This window comes from Solanum dulcamara, chromosome 8, assembly GCF_947179165.1.
Source record: "Solanum dulcamara chromosome 8, daSolDulc1.2, whole genome shotgun sequence".
Lineage (NCBI taxonomy): Eukaryota > Viridiplantae > Streptophyta > Magnoliopsida > Solanales > Solanaceae > Solanum > Solanum dulcamara.
Window position 1 is genome coordinate 73,388,165 of NC_077244.1, and position 12,917 is coordinate 73,401,081.

Consider the following 12,917-nt stretch of genomic DNA (forward strand, 5'->3'; position numbering starts at 1 on the left):
TCTATCCCAATTAATGTGGCAGAGTTCTAACATCAGGGGTCAAACTTTTAAATTTGGATGGAATTATAAGTTCTTTGAAATTAACTTTACATATTCGAAAATTATATAAAGTGCTATATGTCATAATAATTTGACAATTTAAAATATTTGAAAGCCATATGAAGAAATACAGTCAAGGAAATACTCATTTTAAAGAAAAGACATGAAGAGCTGCAGAAATTGAGTAAATATTTTTACACACACATATTACAGCAAGTTTCTCAAGATGAAGCAACACAAGGTTCTTGTGGTGCAAAATGGGTAAGGTATGCATCAGCCAACATTTGGCCTAGTTTAACCTGAGCCTCTGTGGTTAAATGGAGATTATCTTCCTTCAGCTGCAACCCCATTGCATCAACACATACTACATTTGGGAGGTCAATCGCCTTTTGCGCTTCTCGAATCCTTTCAATATACTTCTCATCTCCTGATGCAATTGCAACCTGTACAACAATGCAAAGCAGTTAACATGTGAAAATATTCAGCTACTTTGGTCAATGAAATTCCTAACTACAAGTGCCAAAATCCTTGGAAAAGTATTACATGCATCAAGCAGATTTGAACTAGCCTTGCGATTTCATGCAACACTTTTTATGATTTTCTAGACTAGTTAGTTCTGTTTCACAATAACTGCACGGGGGAAGAAGAGGAGTGTATCTAGGTATCGATCTTATTCATTGGTTTACTAACTAAACTAATTTCATGCATAGAGAACACTTACTTTCTAGTATTCAATGTTCACTGTAGAGAAATATGCAATAAGAATGTTACTTATTTCAAACAGGCATCATTTAGGCTTGAAGTAAACTACATTAGCTAACCTGAATAATTGGCAGAGAAGGCAGATGCAAATCAGCACGAACATTATGTATTAACTTCTCCATATTAGCCTTATAGGTCTCTGCGCAATGCTGAGATAATGTATCACTCTCTCCTTGATACCAAAGCAATGCCTTGATTTCTCCACCATGATGCATGGCAGCTCTAGCTCTCTTGACCATATTCTCATACAAGTGTTGCCCGTGTGCCCACTCCTTTATCGCAGTTCCTCCTACAGCACATGGCACTAACCCAACAGCTTCCACTACGTCCTTGATTGCATTTGCAAATGACATTCCAGGTCCAACACCACAGGTCTTCTTGGCGTCAATGTCACAGTGGAGTGGCTCATGTGCCACCTCATAGTGGAGGTGTGCACTAAGACGGAATATTCTAGAAGCATCGGGAGAGCACTCGTTTGGTACAATACCATCCCAGTGATGCTTTTCAACTCCACCACGACCAGCCATGTTACTTTGGCCAGATAGAATGAATACATTTTTGGGGGAATAAGCTCCACTTTCCAGGGTTGAGTCCATAGCTCAGAGTTCAAGACGCTGTTTCAGTGCTGCGATTGAAAGTGGTATTTTCTAGCCTAAGATAAAGATGGTGAAAAACTCAGAATCCCTCTATCTGCCAATAATTCTTCTTAATTCAATACCTCTGCTGCTGTTATACAGAAAAATCATTTATACACAGACGGGAATCATATTGAATCCTTCTTAGGCTCATGATATATACGTACACTTACAAGCAAAACGACAAGAAAATTGAAACGGATACATTCAATCAAAACGAATAAACAATCCAACTGCTTTTATAGCAGAAACTGTGTTTGACAATCATAAACGACAACAACACGGAGTCCCAAACAAGTTAGGTCAGCTATATGAATCACCATCGACCATGTCACTCCATTGAAACTCGATGCTGATTAATCCAATCATATATTCACTCTTTCCAAAAAAGAAACAAGTCTTAAATCTCTTCCCCTTCCTAATTCGATCTTGGCATTTCATATCCAAAATTAGACACATATTGTTTGTTTTTGAAAACAAAATCTATAAAATATCCCCTAGATCGAAAATTATACAACTTGCAACATCAAAAAAATACTTGAAAAGCTTAATTAAAAAAATAAACAAACAGAAGTCTCATTCTTTTTTTTTAAAAAAAAAATGAAAATCTGTAGGAAGAATATTACTGATAGATTATATTCTACAAAGCATCCAAATACATCTAGCAAAGCTTTAAAACTGCTCCTAAATCATCAATCGGAAGATTATTACCTTCGAAAATACGGAAAGACAATCCTTTTTTTCCCCATTAACATCAACTTACCCACTAAATTACACGAAACTTATGAGATCCAAACAATGTACAATTAAATAAGACAGCATATTATAGCTATTAATGCTAATGTAAAGGTTGATTAAAGTTAGGATTTAAAATTTTCAAACTGAAGATCTAATCTATGGAAACACCACATATGGAAAAAAAATTGAACTAAATCGACAAAGCAAATCAGCAAGGGGAGAGGAAAATTACTAGGAATTTGAGACTAAGCAAATGATCCAAGTAAATTCCCCAAAGAAACTGAATCCGAATGAAGAAGAATGAGAATTTGAGAATTCAGAGAAGCTGAACAAAACGACGTCGTAGGGTCAATGATCAAGTGGTTGTTTGGTTCAGAAACAAACAGCTATACAGAGATTAACAAAGAATGTTGAAATTTTATATTTATTATTCTAAGGGGTTGTTAAAAGTGGTTATTTACTAATTTTGTCCATTTTTTCTTTATTTGTTTTAAAGGTCTTTCAAGTTTCAACCACAACAAACTCTTTCCATTCTCGTGTTCTCTCAAAGAATTCAACCAAGTTGAAATGAATTAGTTTCAATTTTCAATTCATAAAGACAGACCTGTCAAAATAAAATTGGTATTCATTTATAGTTTTTGATATAGAGGAAACTTTTTTTTAATAATCGTGGTGTTTGAGTCAGCTTACGTGCATCTTAACTAATTCTATGAAATATATTTCACCTCCCACCAACAACAGATACTACGTGATTTTGTTTAAATATTTAGGGTTATGCTTTATTTACACGACTGGAATATGATGATGTTATGAATGCAATATCTGACTGAGCATCTTTAAAAATTATTCAAATGAAGCACTACGTTATATCTTTAAAAATACGCATGTTTAATGACACACTTGGAACAAGATGAAATATCTAAATGATCACTCGTAAATTGATATGATTATCTAACAAATGGGCACAGATTAGGCGATGTCCTTATCGTCGAATACTGAAGTATATGTACCACTTGTTTAGATCATAAACTAACATAAAAGATCGATACCAATAAATGAGATCGCATGATAAAATGAACCCTATTGGTTATTTAAAAAGAGACCTCAAAGCAGGTGCTGAAGGGTGGGAAATCAATTAAACTTTACCTTAACTATTCTTAACCTATTTTTCTTGAAATACATCTCTGTATAAGTTTATTGAGTCAACAATTAAAAAATCATAATTAATGATCATTTACGTACAAAAATTAATATGAAAATGCACTTAAAGAGGTCCTTAATATTAACAAATGCTTCTATTTAAGCAATGCAAGATAGTGTTTATATTGCTTACACTGTAATGAGATTGAGATAGTTTGGACATGTGAAGAGAAGATGAATAGATACATCAGTGAGAGTGTGAAAGATTGGTTATAAAGGGTACAAGAAAAGGCATAGGTAGACCGAAGAAATACTGGAGAGAGGTGATAAGACATGATATGAGGCAGCTTCAGGTTATCGAGAACGTGATCCTAGATAGGAGGGTGTAAAGGACAAGTATTAGAGTAGAAGAATAGTAGGTAGTGTAGTGTAGAAAGGTCTTGCTTAGGGTGGCTAATTGTTTATGATTGTTTTTTAAATAATAGTCTATCCAAGTATGTTATTTGTGGTATTTCGACTATTTTATTGTTGTTTTGGCTACTTTTGCATTATTCCTTATTATTTGCTATATTCTCTCCATTGTCTTCTTCTTTATATCGGGATTTCTTGCATTTGAGCCAAGGATCTTTTGGAGATAACCTCTCCACCTCCACGGGGTAGAGGTAATGATAAGACATGCGTATATTCTACCTCCAAACCTCACTTGAGAAATTTCACTGATTATATTGTTATTGTTCAGGAAGATTGACTCGACAAATAAAGCACTGAATTGGCGAACTATTTCAGAATTATATTGTTATTGTTGTAAGCTATAGTGCTTACCTATAAACACAAAATCATGCGTAAAGCCAAGTAAATAGAGAATCAGAACTATCTTAAATTGTTACAATATACAATCTTGTGTTAGAAGCCAAGGTTTTATACTACTCTCCATAGTTGTTTATATGAATTTTAGGTGTGTTTGATTCAACTTCACTTTATTTACACCTTTTCAAGCCCTCTCTACCATACCATTAAAAACTGACAATAAACGACTTCCTTTAATAAATGAAAGCTAATATGGGATGCATTTTGGTTCATTATTTGTATTAAAAGATTTTGATTTTGAGTTTTAAAAATAAAAATCTGAATTCATTGAACCAATTCTTAAGGTAAATTGATCATGCATCAATATATTAAAAAAAAACAAATTAATCCAAGAGTTGTAGAATATACCTAATACCTTTAGCTAATTTGAAAAATTCTTGGATCCTATCTTCTTTTTTTCTATAAATTTTTAAACTTAACTATTAAAATTATTGTAAAAATATAGTCTCATGTAAAAATGCAGAATAGTGTTGCTACAGTGGATCCGTATGAATTATTATTTAGCCCTTCCCTGGATTCATACATAGCAGAAGCCAGATTATTCTTTTTCAAAAAAAAAAAAACTTTAACAATTGAAGAGAAGGCAAACACAATTAACAATTGAAAAAATAAAATAATAGCAGTAACTAGAGGTGGTAAAATCAACTCAATCCGTCCAATCCAATCCAATCCGTTAAGTTTGAGTTGGTTATTGGCCCGTCCATTCCTTAACGCATTTTAATCCATAAAAAATTGGCTTGATATGTAATCTGAATTGGCTCATTAGAAATCTTGTTAAAATATTTTTAAAAGACTTTTTTTTTCCAATTTGTTAGGTACTAAAATAATTTAAAAGGAACAAATAAAATAATTAAGTTTAGTAAAAATTGAATTGAGTTAAGTTTTGACTCATTAAATAACTCATTAATTAATCTATTTTGACCCAAACTAATTTGGATTGAATGAGGTCTTGATCCAATTATTATCTTTCCCCGTTATAATCCGTTCAAACTTAACCCAACCCGCTCAATTGTCACCTAGCAATAACAATTTTATTTACATGTCACAGCCTATTAAAATAAAAATAGGAATTATTTTTTGCTTCTCTATTTTAATAGTGTGAAAAAAAAACGAAATAATTAAAAATAAAAAATTAACTAACTCAATGCAGCAAAACCACCCCCTCTCATCATCTGCTTAAACTCAGCAAAATTGACCATTCCATCTCCATCAGTGTCCACTTTGTTGATCATTTGCTTACAATCCTCTACCGTCCGTCCCTGTTTTAGCCCTAGGGAAGCAAGAACAGATTTCAATTCATCAACACAAATAAATCCATCGCCATTTTGGTCGAACACATTGAATGCCTCACGCATATCTTCTTCTTCATCGCGTTCATCCAAGATGGTCTGGTAAAGCGAACCGAACTCATCTATGTCAACGCAACCGTCTCCATTCACATCGATCTTCTCAATCATCTGGATCAATTCCGGATCTGGTATAAATATCCCCATATTCTCTAACGAATCGTTTAATTCCTTCTTCGTTATTCGTCCGTCGCCGTTCCGATCGAAGATTTGGAAAATACGTCGGAGGTCGTCTGTGTCCATTCTCTTCTGATGCGATCGAACGGCGTCGGAAATGGAGACCGGCGATTGTTGTGGCGGAGCCGGTGACCGCGAATGGAGATGTTTTTGGTGGAACCAAGATGGAGGAAGGAAGGAGATGAGTTTTTTGGGGATTAGAGAGAGGAGGATTGTGTTGAAGAGATTGTAAACAAAGAGAATTCTGAAGAAAATGGCTGGGAATTGCATTTGGTTTTTGGACTTTGTATTGGGTTAACTAATGTGTGGTGGTTGTAGTTTTTTTTGTTGAGCAAAAATAGCAGACAAATTAGGAGTAGTTTTGGGGGGAATATATAAAGTGGAAGACTGGAAATACCAAATAATTAAACAATTAAAAGAAAATTTACTCCTCTAGAAGAGGAACCAATGGAATCCAAACGAAAGGATTTACAATTTTGTTTTTTTTGGGGGGTGAGGAGAGGATTACAATACTATATTAGGTTTGTATTTGTTATGGCGGAATTAGACATTTTACTACATAAAAATCAAATATATTGATTGGTTGACTTATTTATACGGTGTAATTTTTTAATGAATATGTATCCATTGGATAAGTTAAAAATATTTACTTAATAGTATATATCAAATAATTTTTTTAATATCAATACAAAGTTTGAGCCAAAACTATTAAATTCTTCTAAATTCGTAGTTAAAATGATGGTTCCGCCCCTACTTGTGTTAATTGACTCCATTTGGACATGGATAATTTCGCTTTTATCCACTCGATGTCATTCAATGCACTAAACTATATAATCTAATTGTATATAAAATTTTACACTATCAAATCGTTTATAATTATTATTAAAAAAAACATAAAGTAACATGACACATGACAAGTGTTAATTTAATTTATATCTTTTCATTTACCATGCATTTGTTGGTCACGATCAATTGATCAGGACAAGTGATTTAATTATGTGTGTAGTCTTTGCACTAGTAAGATTAGACTTAATTAGTTTTTTTCTATTAAGAGTAAGCTGAGTTTAACATAGTATAAACTTGTATTAGTTATCTATTCATTAATAGAAATTTCTTTTTTTATTATATGAGAGGATATTAGAGCTGTCATAAATTGATTAGATCTGTCAATTGCGCGTTCGAATTTAGTTGCGGATAGGGAGTAGTTATTTTTTTATCACAATAATTATAAATTATAATAATAAGAAGGTTTGGGATTCTCTAAAAAACGCGTTGTAATTATTGGTTGATTCCGTTAACCTAAAGTTTTTTATTTAATGCTATCCAACTGGGAACTTATTAATAATGATGGAACGTACCAACGGTTACTACTTTTAGGTGAGGTATGTTCATAGTCTCTTATTAGTATTTTTTCTTAAATCTGAGAGTTAAAAAAATTTAATAAAAAACTTATTCACATCTCTTGTCTGCATCAAAACTTAATTACCCAATGTTATATATCTGCATTGTAGTGCCGATAAGAAGTAAATCTTATTAATTGAGCTTTTTCACTCTTATAATGATTTATTTTATTGATCAATATAATAAATAGTAACTCAAACGTCTAACTAAAATTGTAATTTATAAGTATAATTATACTCATTTTATATTAATTACTGCTCCTAAACATAAATGATTAAAATATATTCTTATCGTGTACGTAAGCTACATGTTCGTGAATCAATTTTCTTCTGAAAAGAAAAAAAGGTCGTTGGTGTTGAAATTTTGTGGAATAAGTTTACTTCAGCAAGACTTATAATATGAGTACTAGTACATGTTCTAATATTAAGGTTTAGTGTGCTATTTAATTTTTATAAAAAAATGTGGATTGAACAATTTTGTTTTTTCATTCTCAGTGTGCAAAATGGGATCACTTCTTATGGATTCGTTGAGAATGATTCTGATCTAGTTCATGGCCTATTAGAAGTAGAGGACGCTCTGGTGGGATCTTCGCGGACAGAAAAAGATTGCAGTCAGATACTTATTTAAGCCTCTCATTAATTCGGTTTTGTTATGTATAAGATCTGTTAAAAGGAAAGTGCTTATTTATTAAAAACTTTTTTTTTATTTCAAGTATTAAATTCGAGTTTTTTTTATTAAAGGTGCGATAGCTTTAAATACCAATAATCTTTAAAAAAAATAAAAATTAAATCCGAAAAATTGACCGTCGTTAACGGATCTTAAAAACAAAGTCCAAGGTGACAAAGAGGTCCCTACTTAAATGAAAATGGATCCAATTAAGCTAAAACAAACCGACACTCCAACTTGTGGGGCAGCTTTTGTTTTTACATGTAATGTTTGTAGCTAGATTAATTTAAATTTATGTTTAGTATTTTTTTTATTTAAAAGATAAAGTATTTCTTATATAAAAGATAATTTTATTCTCATTCTCACTTTAAACGACAATAAAAGGCAGCTTATTAAAAATGTACACTTATCTCGATGAGAAGTGAAGGTAAACATCCGACCAAAAACTTCATAAAAATGAACGTTGTTAACGGATCTAAATAGAAAGTCAAAAAGGAGGTAATAAATTACATACGTAGGGGAATGAAACCGGCCAAAACGCGTCATAAGTAGGTACACCTAGTAGCCAGCAACTATATGATAAAAAAATTATTTTATATTTATATCAAATCGATAGGAAGACAATGTATTTTGAAAGCTGGCGAAAAATATAGAGCGTACGTGCTATATGCTCTTGCCCTTATAATATTGGCATCCGTGTGACCACGATATTAATTGTGTCCCCCCGTTAATCTCCTCCAAACTTTTCTTCAAAGCATTATATTTAGCATTTATTATAATCTAACAACTAAAATTGAAGTAAAAGAATATTTTTATTAGTTAAAGAGATTTTAAAAGAAAGAAACAAGAAAAAAATTCTTTAAAAGTAATATTTTTATTAGGAAAAACACATTTTTGACTCAACTAAATAACATTTTTTGTTTAATTTGATATAGTTTAAGATCACTTTTTACCTACCACAGCACTAGAAAATGTTGATGGCAAAATGACAATACTTTTCATCTCATTGAAGTTAATATACAAGCAAAATCTCAAATAGTTTGGCCACTAATGACTTGTGAACTTGTTGGAGGAAAAAGCAAGAAACCAAAACTTAAGAAATGAAAAACAGAAAATCCTAGCTCTGGGGAACTAGTTTCTTTTCAAGAATGATATCATCTGTAGAGAAATCGGCTGCTTTCCTGAAAGTTCCCCGACCGAAATCTAGGTTGTAAGAGTCTGTAAGACCTTCCACCAGGTCAAATTCCGGTTTCCATCCTAGCAGAGCCTTTGCCTTTTCGATAGATGTAAAGAAATGCTGTAGAATTTCGACATTAACACCAATGAAAAGACATTGATAGAGTCTAATGTAAATCTATTAACAACTTCATCAGAGGAAATAAGCCTACTATATATATCATTTACGAATACCATATTTCTGGTAGAAATACGATTGGTTGTACTAAAATGTGTGTTTTATTTGCAAATATTTACATAAACACGGGTAGAAACCAGAGGTTTTTACTGATGTGTGTTTTAGGAAGGGACTAAGATAAGACGCGTGATGATTCATTTTAGTTTAGTCATATCATTATTAGTGAATGTCTCAAATCTAAATATGAATGGTAAAAAATGAAATCAGCAACACTAATATTTACCTGGTCACGGAATGGGAATGCTTTCTTCTTGCCAAAATCGAACTCCTTAGGGTTGTAATGAACAAGCTCGGGTTCAGGGAAACCACCGGCCTGGGTTAGGAATATTGACGGTTAATTGTATATCATTCAAAGCTTTTCCGAGCAACATAAGCTAACATTGACCAAAAGAAAAAATTACCTTGGCGCAAGCCCTAGCTAATCCATCAAATGTGACATATTTCTCTCCGGATATGTTAAATACTTGCTTGCTTGCTTTCTCATTTCCAAGAACCTGAACAAAAGCCTTTGCAAGATCCTGCCAATATCCAACCAAAAGCAAAAAAAATTATCTCGTAGACACAGGATTGTGATTCTTATTTGAGACGATTACTAAGCTCATTATGTTATAATATGGCTTAACTCAAGTATTGCCTGGTATTTACTGAATGGAAGCCACTTGTGAAGATTAAATACTTGTAGGACCTACGCAAACACGTCCCCTTGGAACTTCTAAGGTGATAGCATTTAGTACGTTACACTAGAAAGTATCATAATTTCAAATTTTCATGATGTGAACTACTCTTTCAATATTGCTGACTAACCTTCACATGTCCAAGTTGAGTTATTTGCATCCCTGAGTTAGGAATTGGAATTGGGCGACCAGCTTTCAATCGGTGGAAGAACCACTCTTCAACAGGATTGTAGTTAAGTGGCCCATAAATATAAACAGGCCTTAGAGAAGTCCAATTAACATCTCGTGATACTAACAAGCTCTCCGTCTCAAGCTTTCCTTTGTGCCTGCTCTTCGGGTCACCTGCATCAGCCTGTTGACATTGGACAAGACGTTTTTGTAAGCCTTGGAGAGAAAAACTACATAAAGGAACTAAGGATCAAGATAAGAACATAAATGAGAAGAAAGGTCGAAGCAAGGTGCAAATAGGACGGAGCAGATAAGCTGCTATCTGTTACATCTCTGAGATGAATAAATCATGGAGTCTAATCTCTCTGCTAGGGCACACAGTTCAATAATAAGAATTTTGTAAGCGCCTCCAGTCAAACATTAGATATAAGAACCTGAAATTGGCATATTGACAATAATCTCCTGAATAAAACTCCTACTTGTGAGCACAAAAGTTGCTTTTAAGTGTGTTTACTAACCAAAATGACAGCCATGTGTTGTTGCCTATTCTTTTTAACTATCTAGTATCACAAGTAGACTGAAAACAGGCTAAAAAATAATCATATGCTACTAAACTGACCTCAAAATGTGGTAAATAATCAGTTTTGAGGTATACACCAGCTGAAGAGCAGTATATGTACCTGAGATTTATAGCAAATTTTAAATGATCAGATAAAAAGAAACACCACAATCGATCATTCAAATACCTAGTCAAGACTGGCTAACCCATATGAATTCCATCAATTCATGAGCAAATATTATAAAATATTTCAAGCTAATGGTATAATAGTAATGATTTCTGGTACAGAATCATAGCAGAAATCCATCCTCAAGGCAAATAGTTCATGATACGTATTAAGAGGATTCACAGCTTACTGTTCTAGATTTGGTAATGCATCCAATATTGGTTCCACTTCATTTGCTTCACGTCCTAAATAACAAAGAACGGTTCATGAACAAGAGACCAAGAAAGGAGGAAAAAATAGAAAACATACTTCTACCAGAAAAAAATTGTTTGCAACGACAAGAAAACAGGGCATACATTGAGATATAGAATAAAACACTACTAATACCATTTATGTCATACACAACATCATAGCCCTCTGCAGAAAGACTACTCTTCACAAAATCGAAATCCATTCTGTCACCCTTCAAGTGCAATAACTGCAATTGGAACAAAATCTCTCATTACTTAGAGTAACTCAAATCATGAAATCGCAGAGCTTTAAAGCTCATTGAATATCCAACATACCTTGGAGGAAAAATCAGCATAATCCTGGTCTGATTCACCGGGTAATTGTTGAGAGATTGGAGCTTTTCCTCTTGTGAATAGAGTAACCTGCATTGGTGAATCATTAGAAGATTGTGAATTTTCTAGGCAGCTTCAGACATCAAGGCTATATAATCTTCACTCCAAAGGTTGAAATTTCCGCTTAAGTAATAGTTTGAAAGACAATGTAGAAGTCGAAAAATGATTTGAACTTTAAAGATAGCTTAGGCCGGGTTGATTACCTGGTGGCCTTCTTTTACAAGAAGTCTGGATAGAAAGACACCAATGAATCGAGTGCCTCCCATTATAAGGATTTTCTTTTCACTTGAGGCTGTAACTTGCAATGTTCCTTTTGACAGGCATGGTTTCCTCTTATACTACAATCATCATATAAAAGTAAACCAGAAAAACCTATCATATCAACTCATTATGCAGCAAAGGAGAGCAGCAGTTTCTTGATACATATAGAATATATGAATAAGCATCAATTGCCAGCATTCTGAACAATTAATATTCACTCTTCTTGTCTTGCTAAAGACAAAGATAACATTATCACACTAGCACTCAATGGTGCGACCTAGTGGTCAATGAAGTAGATTGAGAACCATGAGGTCTCAAGTTGAAATTCTAGTGGTAGCAAAAACACTAAGTGATTTCTTCCTATTTGTCTAAGCTTTGTTGAACAGAGTTACTCTACCTGTGGTGGCTGGGATATAGTAGGTACCCGTGGAACCTGCTGGTCCGGACATCGCGCTTATAATAAAAACTTTACCACACAATAGACACATATTATAGCCTAATGTCTAGTAAAGATTACATTTTTATAATCTTCTTGAAACCATAACAGATAAAGGTAGGATTTTTATGCATACTAGCTAAACCCCAAGTCAGTAATCAAATAGAGTGATAAAAAATTTCTACCCAACCCCACAAAAAGCTCAACATTTCCTTTCTATGGGTATTAATTAGTACCTGAAATGAGGAGATCAATCTGGCACCATTGAAGTCAGAATGGGAAGAAGGGAGGACAGAGAAAGAAGGCTGTTTGGGTTGAATAGCAACCAAACTAGCCATGTTGTTGTTGATTTGGTGCCTTTTCCTTCCTCAGTTTGAAGAAGAACTTGGGGCAGAGAATAAAGAAGAAGAAGAAGGGGTATGATGATTTTCTTCTTGTTGTCCATTTCATCTTCTTCTAGTGATTATGATTTGTTCTGGCTTCCTCTCATTCTTACAATTGAGATAAGACAGAGACCCCACTTGGAATCCCTCCACAATTCTCAGTTAGGTATCCACACTTACCTCAGCCTTTAGTTCACACTAAACCATAGCCTCTCAATCTATCCATTCTTGATTGGCGCACAGCGACAATATATGAGCACTTTTTAGTTTTTGGTCTCGACTGTAAGGGGTAGTTTTATTTGAGGATAAGCAAAATTAATTTCTATATATATTACTATTGAGTTTTTTTTATAAAAATTTTGTATTATTTATGATTTATCTTATCTCAGCATACTACGATGGTTGGGCTAGATGTGTCATTCAGGTGTGATTAGACATGACATGCTATAAATTTAGCTTACT

At 33.4% G+C, this 12,917-nt stretch overlaps 3 protein-coding genes across 6 annotated transcripts; all 3 read right to left on the bottom strand.

Moving 5' to 3' along the window:
• Positions 1 to 101: 101 nt before the first annotated feature.
• LOC129901008 (probable carbohydrate esterase At4g34215) lies at positions 102 to 2,567 on the bottom strand. 4 transcript variants are annotated; one of them, XM_055976111.1, is made up of 3 exons: positions 2,407 to 2,567; positions 861 to 1,453; positions 102 to 482 (listed from the first exon to the last, which is right to left on the bottom strand). In XM_055976111.1, the coding sequence occupies exons 2-3, from the start codon at positions 1,395 to 1,397 to the stop codon at positions 261 to 263; spliced, it is 759 nt and encodes a 252-aa protein (XP_055832086.1). In that variant the 5' UTR covers positions 1,398 to 1,453; positions 2,407 to 2,567; the 3' UTR covers positions 102 to 260. The 4 variants fall into 4 exon arrangements, with proteins under 4 accessions (XP_055832086.1, XP_055832085.1, XP_055832082.1 ...); XM_055976110.1 differs by having other exon boundaries at positions 861 to 1,524; XM_055976107.1 differs by having other exon boundaries at positions 861 to 1,527.
• Positions 2,568 to 5,233: 2,666 nt separating this feature from the next.
• On the bottom strand, positions 5,234 to 6,105 carry LOC129899348 (calmodulin-like protein 3). Its single transcript, XM_055974288.1, has one exon. It carries the CDS (start codon positions 5,972 to 5,974, stop codon positions 5,318 to 5,320), a length of 657 nt encoding a protein of 218 aa, XP_055830263.1. The 5' UTR covers positions 5,975 to 6,105; the 3' UTR covers positions 5,234 to 5,317.
• A 2,640-nt stretch (positions 6,106 to 8,745) lies between these two features.
• Positions 8,746 to 12,540, bottom strand: LOC129899110 (chloroplast stem-loop binding protein of 41 kDa b, chloroplastic). The gene is made up of 10 exons (XM_055973928.1): positions 12,309 to 12,540; positions 11,579 to 11,713; positions 11,319 to 11,405; positions 11,140 to 11,230; positions 10,943 to 10,997; positions 10,647 to 10,707; positions 9,990 to 10,211; positions 9,587 to 9,703; positions 9,409 to 9,498; positions 8,746 to 9,068 (listed from the first exon to the last, which is right to left on the bottom strand). The coding sequence occupies exons 1-10, from the start codon at positions 12,408 to 12,410 to the stop codon at positions 8,889 to 8,891; spliced, it is 1,140 nt and encodes a 379-aa protein (XP_055829903.1). The 5' UTR covers positions 12,411 to 12,540; the 3' UTR covers positions 8,746 to 8,888.
• Between the last annotated feature and the right edge of the window lie 377 nt (positions 12,541 to 12,917).